General features: G+C 35.4%; 2 protein-coding genes across 2 annotated transcripts in view; one reads left to right on the forward strand and one right to left on the reverse strand.

Annotated features, from left to right (window-relative positions):
* The window catches only part of LOC113825995 (polyprenal reductase), a 5,501-nt gene extending 1,063 nt beyond the window's left edge, over nucleotides 1–4,438 (forward strand). The window contains exons 2-6 of the mRNA XM_027378862.2: nucleotides 212–360; nucleotides 2,798–2,989; nucleotides 3,127–3,249; nucleotides 3,735–3,898; nucleotides 4,049–4,438. Coding sequence (XP_027234663.2) covers nucleotides 212–360; nucleotides 2,798–2,989; nucleotides 3,127–3,249; nucleotides 3,735–3,898; nucleotides 4,049–4,141 — 721 coding nt within the window. The 3' untranslated portion in view covers nucleotides 4,142–4,438. The remainder of the gene's footprint in view (nucleotides 1–211; nucleotides 361–2,797; nucleotides 2,990–3,126; nucleotides 3,250–3,734; nucleotides 3,899–4,048) is intronic.
* A 5,092-nt stretch (nucleotides 4,439–9,530) lies between these two features.
* The window catches only part of LOC113826004 (Cyclin-dependent kinase 5), a 7,776-nt gene continuing 4,806 nt past the window's right edge, over nucleotides 9,531–12,500 (reverse strand). Inside the window, exon 7 of the mRNA XM_027378871.2 lies at nucleotides 9,531–10,803. Coding sequence (XP_027234672.1) covers nucleotides 10,705–10,803 — 99 coding nt within the window. The 3' untranslated portion in view covers nucleotides 9,531–10,704. The remainder of the gene's footprint in view (nucleotides 10,804–12,500) is intronic.

Consider the following 12,500-nt stretch of genomic DNA (forward strand, 5'->3'; position numbering starts at 1 on the left):
ATTGGCTATGGTAGTTCCTAGGTACCACCAATAGTGCACTGATTTTGATGTTAGATAACTTCTCTGTGTGCAGTTTGTAGCAGAAATGTTATGAATGAAGAGTATCATAGGTCTTGTCAGTCTATTATTTTCATGTACTATTTTGTAGAATCATTTATAATATGTAAGTAAAATGTCACTATTGTATTATATATACAGTATTCATTTTCAGATGGTTCTACCACTTCTATGTTGTTGCAAGTTTAGCAGTAACTGCAGCTATAATACAAATGGGACTTCTATATATCAAAGGCGGCGCTTTACCCACTTGGGAAAAATCACTTTTTGATGTCCTTACCTCCCCAGAGAGAAAACCAGCAGGTGAGTGAATTTTGTTCCCTTACCATAGATGAATTCTTTTACAAAAATGCCTTTGATATCTTTATGGAATTAGAATATAGTAAGAAAAGGACAGCTAATTCACCTGTTACAAATCTGGTGATAAGGAGGGGAGCCAACAAGGCAAGCACTCCTTCTCTCATGTTACAAAGTTTAGAATATATAGCTGTTTATTAATTATATATTTCAATAGATTAATAAATAAGTAGATAAATAGATAGGTGAATGAAAAGATCAATTAATGAGTGAATAGGTAATATAATGATTAAGTATATATATTTTTGCATGTATATCACCCCAATCCCATGCCTGTTGTTGCTGTGAGGGGGCCTAGGAGACAGAGACTGGGACCCAGTGCTGGGGATCACCCTTGCTCAAAGCCTAAGCTCTTTACTCAACTAATTTTGCAGTCTTATTTCCCTTTCCGTTTCTTTTTCATCTCCACTTCCTAGCGTGTGAGAGCAGTGTTGAAAGGATGATGGGCGGACTTTGTGCCAGACATGAGTGGCCTGGGGGAACCATGGGCTTGGTATTCCCCCGTTTAATTGTTTAGCCCCTACCCCTCGAGGGGACCCTGAGGAATGGACGGTTTCACTTCCCAGCATACTTCAGGCTTACCACAGCCAGTAATGAAGATCCTCAGACCCCATACTCTCCTTTGACCATGACTAAACAGTGCTACTACTGCTCAGTGCCTACTGTCACCTCAATCAAGGCCAGATCATCCACCCAGTCATTACTTATGCTCCAGAAAAGATTCCTGCCCAGCTCATCCCTCCCTCAATATTGTACTGGAACTTTCTCCTCCCTAACAAACTGCCTTGTTTACAGCAAGGATTGGTCGGATTATGAAGAAGACCTATTCGCCTGCTTCATACACTAGGAAGTGACATAACACTCTAAGAGGTTTGTGCACTCATGGCAAGTCTTTTCCGTCACCCTGGCCTTTGCTCATGACGGCAATTTCGCGTTACCCAGCCTGCTGCCATTTTGTCTGATGATGGCATGTTCAGGTCACGTGGCCCTAGACCCAGATTTTTCCATGATGGGACAGTAATGTTATCCATACTGTAGGGGTTAATGTTTATATTGGCTGAGAATCCCTCTGTCTGACCATAGCAACCTTCCCCTTGTCAGTGTCAGAAATGGTGTATAGACCACCCTGCCAAACACAGCCTGTTACCCTCTGTGTGCCCAACCTGTTCATGATCGATCAAACTGCTCTGCACAGTCATACACATGTGCCAATTGTCGTGGCTCCCATAATGTATTTTATAGGGACTGCCCTGCCTACAAGTTTGAGTCTAGTGGCAATTCTCAGATTCAATCTTGGCCTCACTTTCTGTGAGGCCAGACAGGAAGCATGCAGATGAACTTTGTCTCTTTTCTTCCTACTCCAGTGCTGCCCTTCGCTCTGCCCCTCCCTCTCCATCCCAAAATTTTTCTACATCTTGCTCAGTATCTTTTCCTTATCCCACTTCTACCCCCTCCCTCTCCAAGTCAAAAGCACTATTCCAGACACTCCAATCTACCCCTCTTCCTCCTTGCCCAACTCATTGCACATGACAAGTGAAATGTTCGACCCCATATTCTACCACATCCTCTCTTCAATCAACCTCTCCCTCCATCTTTCAAACATCTGTTCCCTCTTCTCTCGTTCATATGAAAACCTTTGTTTTTTCAGACTTCCCCAAGCAACTCCACTTCAGAAACTCTCAAAGACATTTAAAACTATAAAATTATGACCAAAGATAACATGCCTACACCTCATTTGTCCTCAGATGTCTGCTCCCATTCCTACTACACTCAAAGTAACTGACAATATCCATCCTCCTCCTACTTATGTTCCCCCTACACCCCTTCCAACACATCCCATTCCCCTTGCTTCAACTGTCTCATCCTCCTTTCTTTCTGTATGATCCCTTCTGCTTCCCCCTGGATACACACGTGAACGTTTTTCACAATCCCCCCCCCCCCTTCCCTGCTTTCCCTCTTGACATTTTTCCTGAAACTGTGATCTAATCACCCGTACACCACCTTTCTCCTTTTACTAATCCTTACCTTACCCAATGTACATTCTTGCAGAATGCCACGCTTCTTCCTTTGACAACTTTGATCTTATCAGCCTTGTTAATCCTTGCCTTCCTGAAGTGTTATAAGACTTTTGATGTACAACACACTTAATCATCAACTAACTACCCTCTTTACCCTTTCACAGTTACAACTTTTTTTAGTGCTATATGGCCTTTGATGTCTTGCACTTATTTTGCTTTGTAACTATTAACCATTATGTATGTGTATATATCTCTATACATATTTATAAATAGCTATATAAACATATTGACTATGTATTGGCTTTTTATTTTCAAGATATGCACATATAGTTGACAATTTAAAATAAAGATTTCAACTCTTTCAGTCACCAGCACATCTGCAGCAATAGGACTGGTCTTACTAGCTCTCCAGATATATCGGCGACTGTATGAGAACCTCTTTGTTAGTGTTTTCAGCTCAGGCCACATCAATATTCTCCATTATATTGTTGGTCATACGCATTATCTTGGTGCTGTGACTCTACTCTTGGCTGAAGCACCTGGATTTGATGGCCAAAGTATGTATTTTATTAGTATTTTTCTTTCATACATTGTTGCTTATGCAGATCTATGCAGCACATTAGTACATGAATGTTTATATTATTGAATATGATCTTTAGAAAATATGGATATTGTATAGAACTATATTTTGCAGAGTTTGATGCTACATTTACCAGTGTGGAAATGTGTCATGTAATTGGTTGTATATTGTGTCTTGCTGGTTATGTTCTTCAGTTCTCCAGTCTTAATATATTGGCTTCACTGAGGAAGAATTCAGGTGAGTTTGCATAAACTTTTACTTATAATATGACAGGCAATAAATGAGGACAATAGTATTTGAACAGTAGGGAATAATTTTAGTGGTACATTAACTTTTCTAAGTGACTTCTTTAATTTGTATGGAATTTGGGAACTAACTGTAGATGAGATTTTACTCTTCAGTAAATCAGTGGAGGGTATGTTTTTAGTTAGCCCTTTTGTTATAAAGGAAAAGAAAAAAAAAGTAAAGGGGAAAAAAATAGAAAAGAGATGAAAAGGAATGAAAAGGAAACAAAAGCATAAATGAGGGGAATGAGAATGAATCAACAAGTCTGATAAAAATGAAAATGAAATTATATTTGGTTGCACCATAAGAATTTGTTTTCATTCATACCTTCTTAGTTATATAATTCTATGTGTTTGTGTTTGAGTGTGTGTGTATGTGTGTTTTCCTTGTGTGTTTATTTAAGATTATGGTAATTCTTAATCACAATATATTTCCAGGAAAGGCTGCCAAAGAAAAGCACATGATGCCGAGAGGTGGAATGTTTGATCTGCTGTCTTGCCCACATATGTTTGCAGAGGTCCTTGTATACGTGGGAATCACATTTGTTCTTTGGCGTCACACAGAGTGGCTTTTTGTCACAACTTGGGTCATTTGTAATCAGGTGAGGAATGATCTTTACGGAATACATGAAGTAAATATTATTATGGTAAAATATAAATGCTCTGACGTTGATTTGGAGAAGTCTATTATAACACAGAGGAAGAAATTATTGTTATGCTACTAATTTATGAATTATCCCAATACATTTCAGGTCCAGGTTGCAGTGATGAATCACAAATGGTATCGGGAAACATTTAAGGACTATCCTCTGAAGAGAAAAGCCATCTTTCCCTTTCTTTTGTGAGGATTCGAAGGCTTAAATCATGAAGTGTGTGTGGAAAAAAAAGATTGTTTTTATGTTGTATTTTATAATATTTTTTTTATGTTAATCTTATTGAAGAGGTATTTTGATATGAACAGTTTAACTATTTTGTTAATATTTGTTTGTAGAGATATATACAAAAAGGAGCAAAGAACAGTAATGAGTATCGTCTAATTACTCAATGGGCAATATATTTAGCTTTACTGTAACTAGATTTTAAAAAAATCATGGTTTCTAACATATATGTAAATGTGGCTGACATTAAAAATGTTACTTTAGTATCAAGCTTTTTCATGGTACCAAATATTACTTTACTGTTGGTGTGATTTTGGGGGTGAAGCTCAAACTGAAAAATAAAATAAAATAGTCTTTAGAACGAACTTTGTTCTGAATTTTCTTTCCTGACCTGGCATGATGCAAGGCTATAAAAAACACAAAAACAATTGTGGGTTCTTTAAAGGTTAGTTTCTGGTGTTGAGAATCCTGTTTATCTTTATTATTATTATTTTTGAAAGTTTATATATTTTTCTTTAATTCTTAAAAATTAAACAAATAAATTGGTCAAATAATAAATGTATAAATTAATAAATAAGAAATTCAAGTGAAAGCAATTTAAACATATTATGGTTTAAGAACAACTGACCACACTAAGAGAAAGTACAAACCAGAAATGTAGGGGAAATAAAGATTATTTTCAAGTGAACTTTTCTCTACTCCCTTAACTCCTTCCCCTTCCAACCTTTACCATATACTATACCCCATCAGCTCCCTATCTCGCTACCATATTACCCTCTAGTACTGTTCAACCTCTACCTTTTGCCTAATCACAAACTCATCCCTAACCCATTTTGCTACTATACTTTCCCATAGTACTATATGAAATTGATGTCTAGCACATTTATTTCTTACAGCCATTAGCCATTTCAGGTGGAATGACTTTGCAGCTTCAGAGTTAAGGAAATGAGTATCAAATAACTGATTTATGATATAGTGATGATTAACCCATTTAGTTGGTTTGACGTTTACCCATCCCCTTGTATTTCAATATCAGAATGAAGAAAAATGAATGTTTGGGTCAGCTTCAGTCTGCTGTGTCTCAAAGTGGCATGTGACTGACATCAAGACCGAATTATAAAACAAACTTCGTCCATGGTGTGGAAATGACTCCACTATATGCTGTCTGTATGGCCAAATTATGCATCACTAGAGGCCGTCCCTGGTGATTAAGTTATGGAATAAGGAAGAAAAATTGGAAAAAATGGAGAAAAATAATTCATGACACCTGCACATGTTTCTCAGCTAATTTTATATACTTACCTACTTATGGACTTGTATACAGGCCATTACCAAATTTTGAATATTATTGATATAAGATCAAGGGAGACAAGAACTAACAAGATTATTGCATTTTCACAGAATTGAAAGATGTTGAGTACTGTCAGTAAAACTACAAGGATAATGAGGAAAAACACAGAGTTGTAACTGGTATTAATTATCTTTACTTACTGCGAGTTACTTGTATATGTCTGTAACTTGTGTGCTATAATACCCTGACATCTCAAAAGAATACCTTACATAATGCAACCATTTTCTCCTTTGTTGCTTACGTCCTTTCCGCGGTTGCAACAGGAAGCACCTCACTATCATAAAATACAACCATCACAATACCTTAGTACTCTGAATATACCAGCCTATACCATGTGGTTAGTACTTACTGGCTGCTGCCAAGGCTAAAATGTTTTATTTTTTAATACAGTTAAAAGACATGCCCATTGAAAGAACCCAAAAGAATGAAAAGTCGGTGAAAGACCCTGGATAAGTAAACAGTAAAAGACCAAAGAAAAGAAATAACACTTTCTCCAAAGTTTGTACTGAAATGACTAGAACATGAAAATCACAAGCCTATATACCAAAAAGGGGAAAAAGCCTTAAGTAGAAAGTCTGCATCACAGAGTATACAACTGGCAAAATATCAATTACTGATGGCCTGTCAGCATTCTCAGTAAGCAGTTGCACAACTTATTTTTTTCTCTTCACAATCAACCTGGATCTTAAATCTAACCTGTTAAAACATCGAGGTACACAAACTAAAATTTCCTGAAACCTACTTTACACAGGCACACACACAGGATCGTGGATGAGGGTTTTACAGCTGGCATTTTTTTGGAACATGGATACTTTGCTGGAATGGTACAGGTACTGACTGCAAGCAGATGGAGGAGAGGATGTGGCATCTACTCTATTGACTTACAATAATCAATAACACACTTCTGAACCATGCATATCTTTTTACATGTTTGATTAATATAGTAGATCATATTGCACTCTATTTTTTTTTTTATAATATTATCACAATTGTTTTTCGGTGTATATTTATCCACAACAGGAAATACTGAAGAAGAAAGAGGCCTAAAAGTCTCTTGTGACTGCTTTGAGTCGACACAATGAATGAGAAGAGTTAATATATGTTGACAATTCCTTATCTTACAGTCACTTTTCCTTTTCAAATAGATATAATAGATTTGAAGGATGTTTCAATGAACTCTACACAATATATTTTATTTATTTGTCAATGTGGCCCCTTGTGTATGTTTATCTGCTTCTGTGTCAACATCTACAACTGCATCCGTCAATGTGATTGTATGCAATTATGTGTCAGTTTTTGAGCTTGTGTATTTGAAGCTGTAGCTATATTTCTTTGTGTGCCCATTAACATTTGTACATCAAAGATGTTCAACATAAATTTAAGAACTTACACACATTTACTAACAGTACAAATATAAAGATTAACAGCCAATTTCTGTCTTACTATTAGGTACAATTTGTTCACTTGCTGGTTTCTACAGCATTAATTTGTAAAATCAGAAGCTATAAAACTTAATGAGTTTATGCCATTTTGACCATATCAAATAATAATGATAAAAAAAAATCATTTCCAACCATGAGCATATCTCAATTAATCACTGTTAATGAAACATCACACTATTGATTCCTGGCACACACTTCTTCATTTCATCCACATATAAATAATGTAAAAGGCTAAGACAATATCTAGTCAGAAATAATCTTTCCGCTATATTTGCCACTATGTTCAGAATGTTTCATGCATGTTAGGGAATTCGTCTCTGTGTACATTTGATTAATAAAATCACACTTTCCACCAATCTAGGAAAATTTTCATTCAAATAAGTGCTCCTAATCTCACAGTCTTGTACTTCACTCAATCACTATTAAATACTCGTAATTTCATATACTAGGCCTCACATTTCTATCTAGTCACATTGCCTCACACTCCAACATATAACTTTAAAACCCCAATTCCCTTTTATCAAACTTACTAATCTCTTACACTGTAATACAGTCACATTTAAATTTACTTTACATAATACATACAATACTATGTAAGAACATACCAGTATCAAACTTATCTGATATTTCTGCTTTATAGATTTTAGCAAATTTCTATATGTAGCTAAATCTTCCATATAAAAAAAAAGGAAAACACAGTATTCTCAAGGGCTGCCAATATATACTCACAGATCCCTAAACGGTTATATAAACACGTGTGACCTATTTTGACATTAAGATGGACTGAATAAATGAGAAGCTAAGTATATCATTTCATGCTTAAATTTTAATGACAGATGGAATTGTATTTATACAAGAAAGGCCTGCCATTACTGTATAACCTAAGAGAACATTTTGATTTATTAAATCTAAAATTCCCTTTCATAATCCTTGTTTTAAAAGGAACAAAACCTTCAACCCACTGTAAATCTATGAAAAAAAGAAAAAAAGAAAAAAGAGAAAAAAGAGAAAAATGTATGAACAGAGTGCAGATGTGTACATGTGCATGTGTGTGTGTGTGTGTGTGTGTGTGTGTGTGTGTGTGTGTGTGTGTGTGTGTGTGTGTGTGTGTGTGTGTGTGTGTGTGTGTGTGTGTGTGTGTGTGTGTGTGTGTGTGCGCATGTGTGTGTGAGTGTGCGTGTATGTACATATATATATATATATATATATATATATATATATATATATATATATATATATATATACATATACACACACATATATATATACACACACACGCACATATATATATACATATATACCTATAAGTACACAGTATAACTATGTATATTCTATGGAATTAGAAAAAACAAACAAACAAAGAAACATAACAACATTCCATTGTTCATCGGGACAACCAAATCACGCACCATCAAAGAACCTTTCCGCCAAATCCAAAGCTAATCAATCTAAAATCCTGTGATTTTTGTGATAAATTTAGCAAGTGACACAAAAAGGAATACTGCAATGTGACAAACGATGCGGACCGCTTCTTTTACTATTACTCGGTTAACTCATTGGCAATTATTGTCATTCCGAAAAATGAATCAAAGTTTAAAAATTAAAGGATTAGATTGGGATGTATCAGGTTCCTGCTAATATGGTATGTACTAGCACAATAATGCTTGATCAATATTTTTCCTTTTCCTCAGAAGTCTTAGTTAACTGACGAAAAAAAGCATATAGAAGGGATGATTTACATAGAAAGCTTCGTAATGGCAGGTTGGGCCTGTAAGAGACGCATGGCTGAGTGTCAGACATTAATGAGGACTGATATTTGAGAGATCAATGCTCTATCAACTGAAATTTGGTACCTTTATAATACGTATATTATTGTTACTGACGTTATTACTATATGGAAATTACTAAGGACTCAAAAATGGGATTACTGTTCTGCGCTATTAAGAGAAAACTGACTGCAAATGTAACCATATTCAAATTAGTAACAGCAACTAACAAGAATGTATCATTTAAAATCATTCCTATACGTTTTTTTATTTTTTTTTTACTTGAGCACAGAGGCTAACAACATTTGAGGTAAAACTTTCCCATCTAGTTGCCTCTCGGGAAACTTTCCTAAGTCAACTTTGACTTTATAAATTTCACCAACATTGAGTATATCTAGAGCATAGATATTATTATCAATATGCTTTTTGTTCGTCCTCTTCTTACTTTTTGCATTTAGTCGACCTCAAGGGGACAGTCTACCTATTTCCTAATTTTTAGTTTTCTGGTAAATGTAGCTTGTGCTTTTCATTCTTATGAAATTCCCACAGGTAATCAAAAAAAGCAAGAAAGAAAGAAAGAAAAAGTCACACCACTAGTTTTTGAATCATAATAAAGTCAGTGAAAAAACAAAAACTTAGGCTAGAACAGTAACTTTCTGCTCGGAAGTGAAATGAGAAGCAATTTTTTGACATGGGAAGAGAGGATTTGGTTCACTTTATTCTAGAATACATGGTTTCCTCCATGGTGTTGTTTCCAATTTACATGTTATAGCTCTCCATAATTTTGCATTTATGAAAAAAAAAAAAAAAAAAAAAAAAAGTGGAAAGGAGGAACTTTTCCCACAGTATTCTACTATAAAATGGGCCGAGTCGCAACTTCTTATGTTGTAAACTACTTTCTAGTTTACTGAAAAAACAAAAATATCAAACATGATATTTAGAGAGGAATATATAAATGTCTGTAGGCTGTCCTAAGTCTGCAAAAGGGATAAGAGTATATATTCATACACAAAGTACAATGTAATAACCACTGTCTGGTAAAACAATGTATGATTTTCGGTGGGTAGGTTTGAACAGGTAAAGTTCTAGGCAGTTTTAACAGGAGGCAGGGTAGGGGGAGCTTAGCAAGCTCAGGGCAGCTCTTTGAAGGTTGAAAGTAATCAGATATACAAAAAAAAGAAAGAAAAGAAGAAAGTCAAAGCTTGTAAGGGAAAAAATAATTCTTACACACCAAAATATTTCTAAAAGTATATGACAATGGCATAAGCTTCGTGCAAAATCTTACAAGCTTCAAAACTTACATGACTTACGTTACAAAATATGACCAGAGCACTGAAGAAAAACCAGTTTTGGAAAGAAACACAAAATTCTTGATTTTAGGGGGTAAAGACAAAGGGGTCAAACACCCTTTAGAAATTCATGGGAGGCTGAACAAGCTTAGTGCAGGTAGATTAGGCTGAAAGTTATAAAAATGCATACGTCTCAATATTACCAAAACTAAAAATACTTTCCACAAGTTGGATAGACTGTCCCCTTATGTTATATTTTCTGTTGTGTTTAAAATGAGAATGACATTAAGAAGACACACTAGATGCCCCAAACATCATACACACAGATGCACACAGTTCCTGATACAGGAGGGGGGGATACATTTTCTCATTACCTCATAACTCAAACCTCTGATAAGAAAATAAAATAAGAAAGGGATGAAAAAGGATAAGACACAGAACAAGAAGAAGAATAAGGCAAAACAAAATCTTCAATTACATTCGATATAAAAACATAATTAAGAAAAGTCTTTTGGCAATTTTCTTCCAACCCTGAAACTGCAAAATCTACAAATCTATTGTCTTCCTATAAACTACTCATATAAAGATAAAGTTCTCTTTTACAATAATCTTTCCATAATGTAATAAACTTATATCCACCCATGTTCACTTATCCAGTGGAGTTTCTTTGTCTCTATGGCTTCTAACCATTGCGAATGGAAGTGGAGAGATCAGCAAAGTACGAGTGAGCCATCGCATCTTCAGCACTCATTCGAACTGCAGGATTGCAGATGAGCAGCCGCTGAAATGTGAAGAATAATATTAGTACAGTCACTAAATTTTTTTAGGTTTCTTAACCTGATACTGCTGGGGATGGCATGTACTTATATACCATGCCCACAGTGAGTTTAGTTTATTAATTGCCTTTACACATAAATGGCTCCACAAATACCAAGTCACCAGTGAGCCAATTACGAGTACTACCTTTCTCCCCTGTACCCTTTTCCTTGATTTCCGGATGTATTTTTTAGTATCTTATATTGCTGTTAGTAATAATAATTATAATGTCTATAAGAATTACAACAGCATCGACACTGATAGCATTAGTGAAAAAAATGTTTTATCCGCAAACTCAAAGAAAAAGGTAAAATCAAGTGAGGTAACATGGTCTACTAACTGACTTCTTTGTAGCTCAGTACTTGTGGACCTATCTATGTGCAGAGATATTTCACAAAACAATACTATAGTGAACACAAACTTTTCCCAGCACAAGTGGGTTAACCTATTCATATGAAATAAAACATAAATACATAAAAGAATATCCATAGCATACCAAATATTAATTAGATTTCATTCTTAATCTTCATTCTTAGAAAAGATAATTTTAGAAAAAAAAAATCTAAACAATTGGATCCTGATGCCTCACCGTCATCGTGTGGCCCAAAATACGAGCGTTAGGCTTACTTGAGCTGCTACTCTGACAGGTGTGTGGCTTGTTTGCCAGGTGCACACAACACTCATGTGCAGTAACTAAGACTCCATGCCTCACCTTTGCAATGTTATTTTCTCTTTTTCTGCATGTGTTTTTAGCTTTATGCCATTTTCCAATATCTATATTTGTCATTTGACTTGCTTTATCCACATGGTAATAGACTGCTTTCCTTTCATAGACTCCATATCCTCTCTCTAGGTAGTCTACAACTCAGAGCAATAATATTAAATGTTCTGCCTCCCAAAATAAATCACAATTTTCTGTAAGTCTGTTGTCAGGTCAGGAAATCAACAATTACTTTTTAGGTGGAAATGGCTCTGAATCCAATTAATTATTAAGGGTTATCAGTGGGCTAATTATTGCAAATTGCACATCTGCTTTTCATTCTCTGGACCAGTGAGAATTTTAGCTTTAGATAATACTACTATTCATTGCTGAGTAACTCACTTATAAAGAAAAGCTTATATTCATACTGAACATACTCTTCATGGTAGGTTTATCTCTAGGTGTATTTTGGTGTATTAAATCAGGTATAATTCATGCCACATTCAGAAAGTACAACCTCATGGGCAGGCGCAGTCTGGCCTAGGTGGCAAAGTAGCGATCGCCACCCGGGCCCTCTGATATGTAAGGTAAAGAAAAATTAAGGGCTCTTTCCGAGAAAGCTGGAGAAGTCAATTTACATAAACTTTGTGCATTTATTTATGTATCTATTCACGTATTAATTTACATATTTAATGTGATTCCTTTATTAGTGGGTGTAGTTAAAATAATCTTATCTGGCGCACCCTGAAACGGACCGTGCAATTATGATGCCAGACTGCCCCTACTCATGGGGTATGATAACTGACAGGGACCATGGTCATGGAATGGTAGAAAAATACCTAGTGTACCCAATGGGTTCAACAGTAATTGGTAATTCAACACACAACTTAGACTTTTATGAGTCATCAATCTTCCATATTCCACAATTCACAAGCATTCAACTCATTTGTATTCTAATGCCT

This window comes from Penaeus vannamei, chromosome 3, assembly GCF_042767895.1.
Source record: "Penaeus vannamei isolate JL-2024 chromosome 3, ASM4276789v1, whole genome shotgun sequence".
Lineage (NCBI taxonomy): Eukaryota > Metazoa > Arthropoda > Malacostraca > Decapoda > Penaeidae > Penaeus > Penaeus vannamei.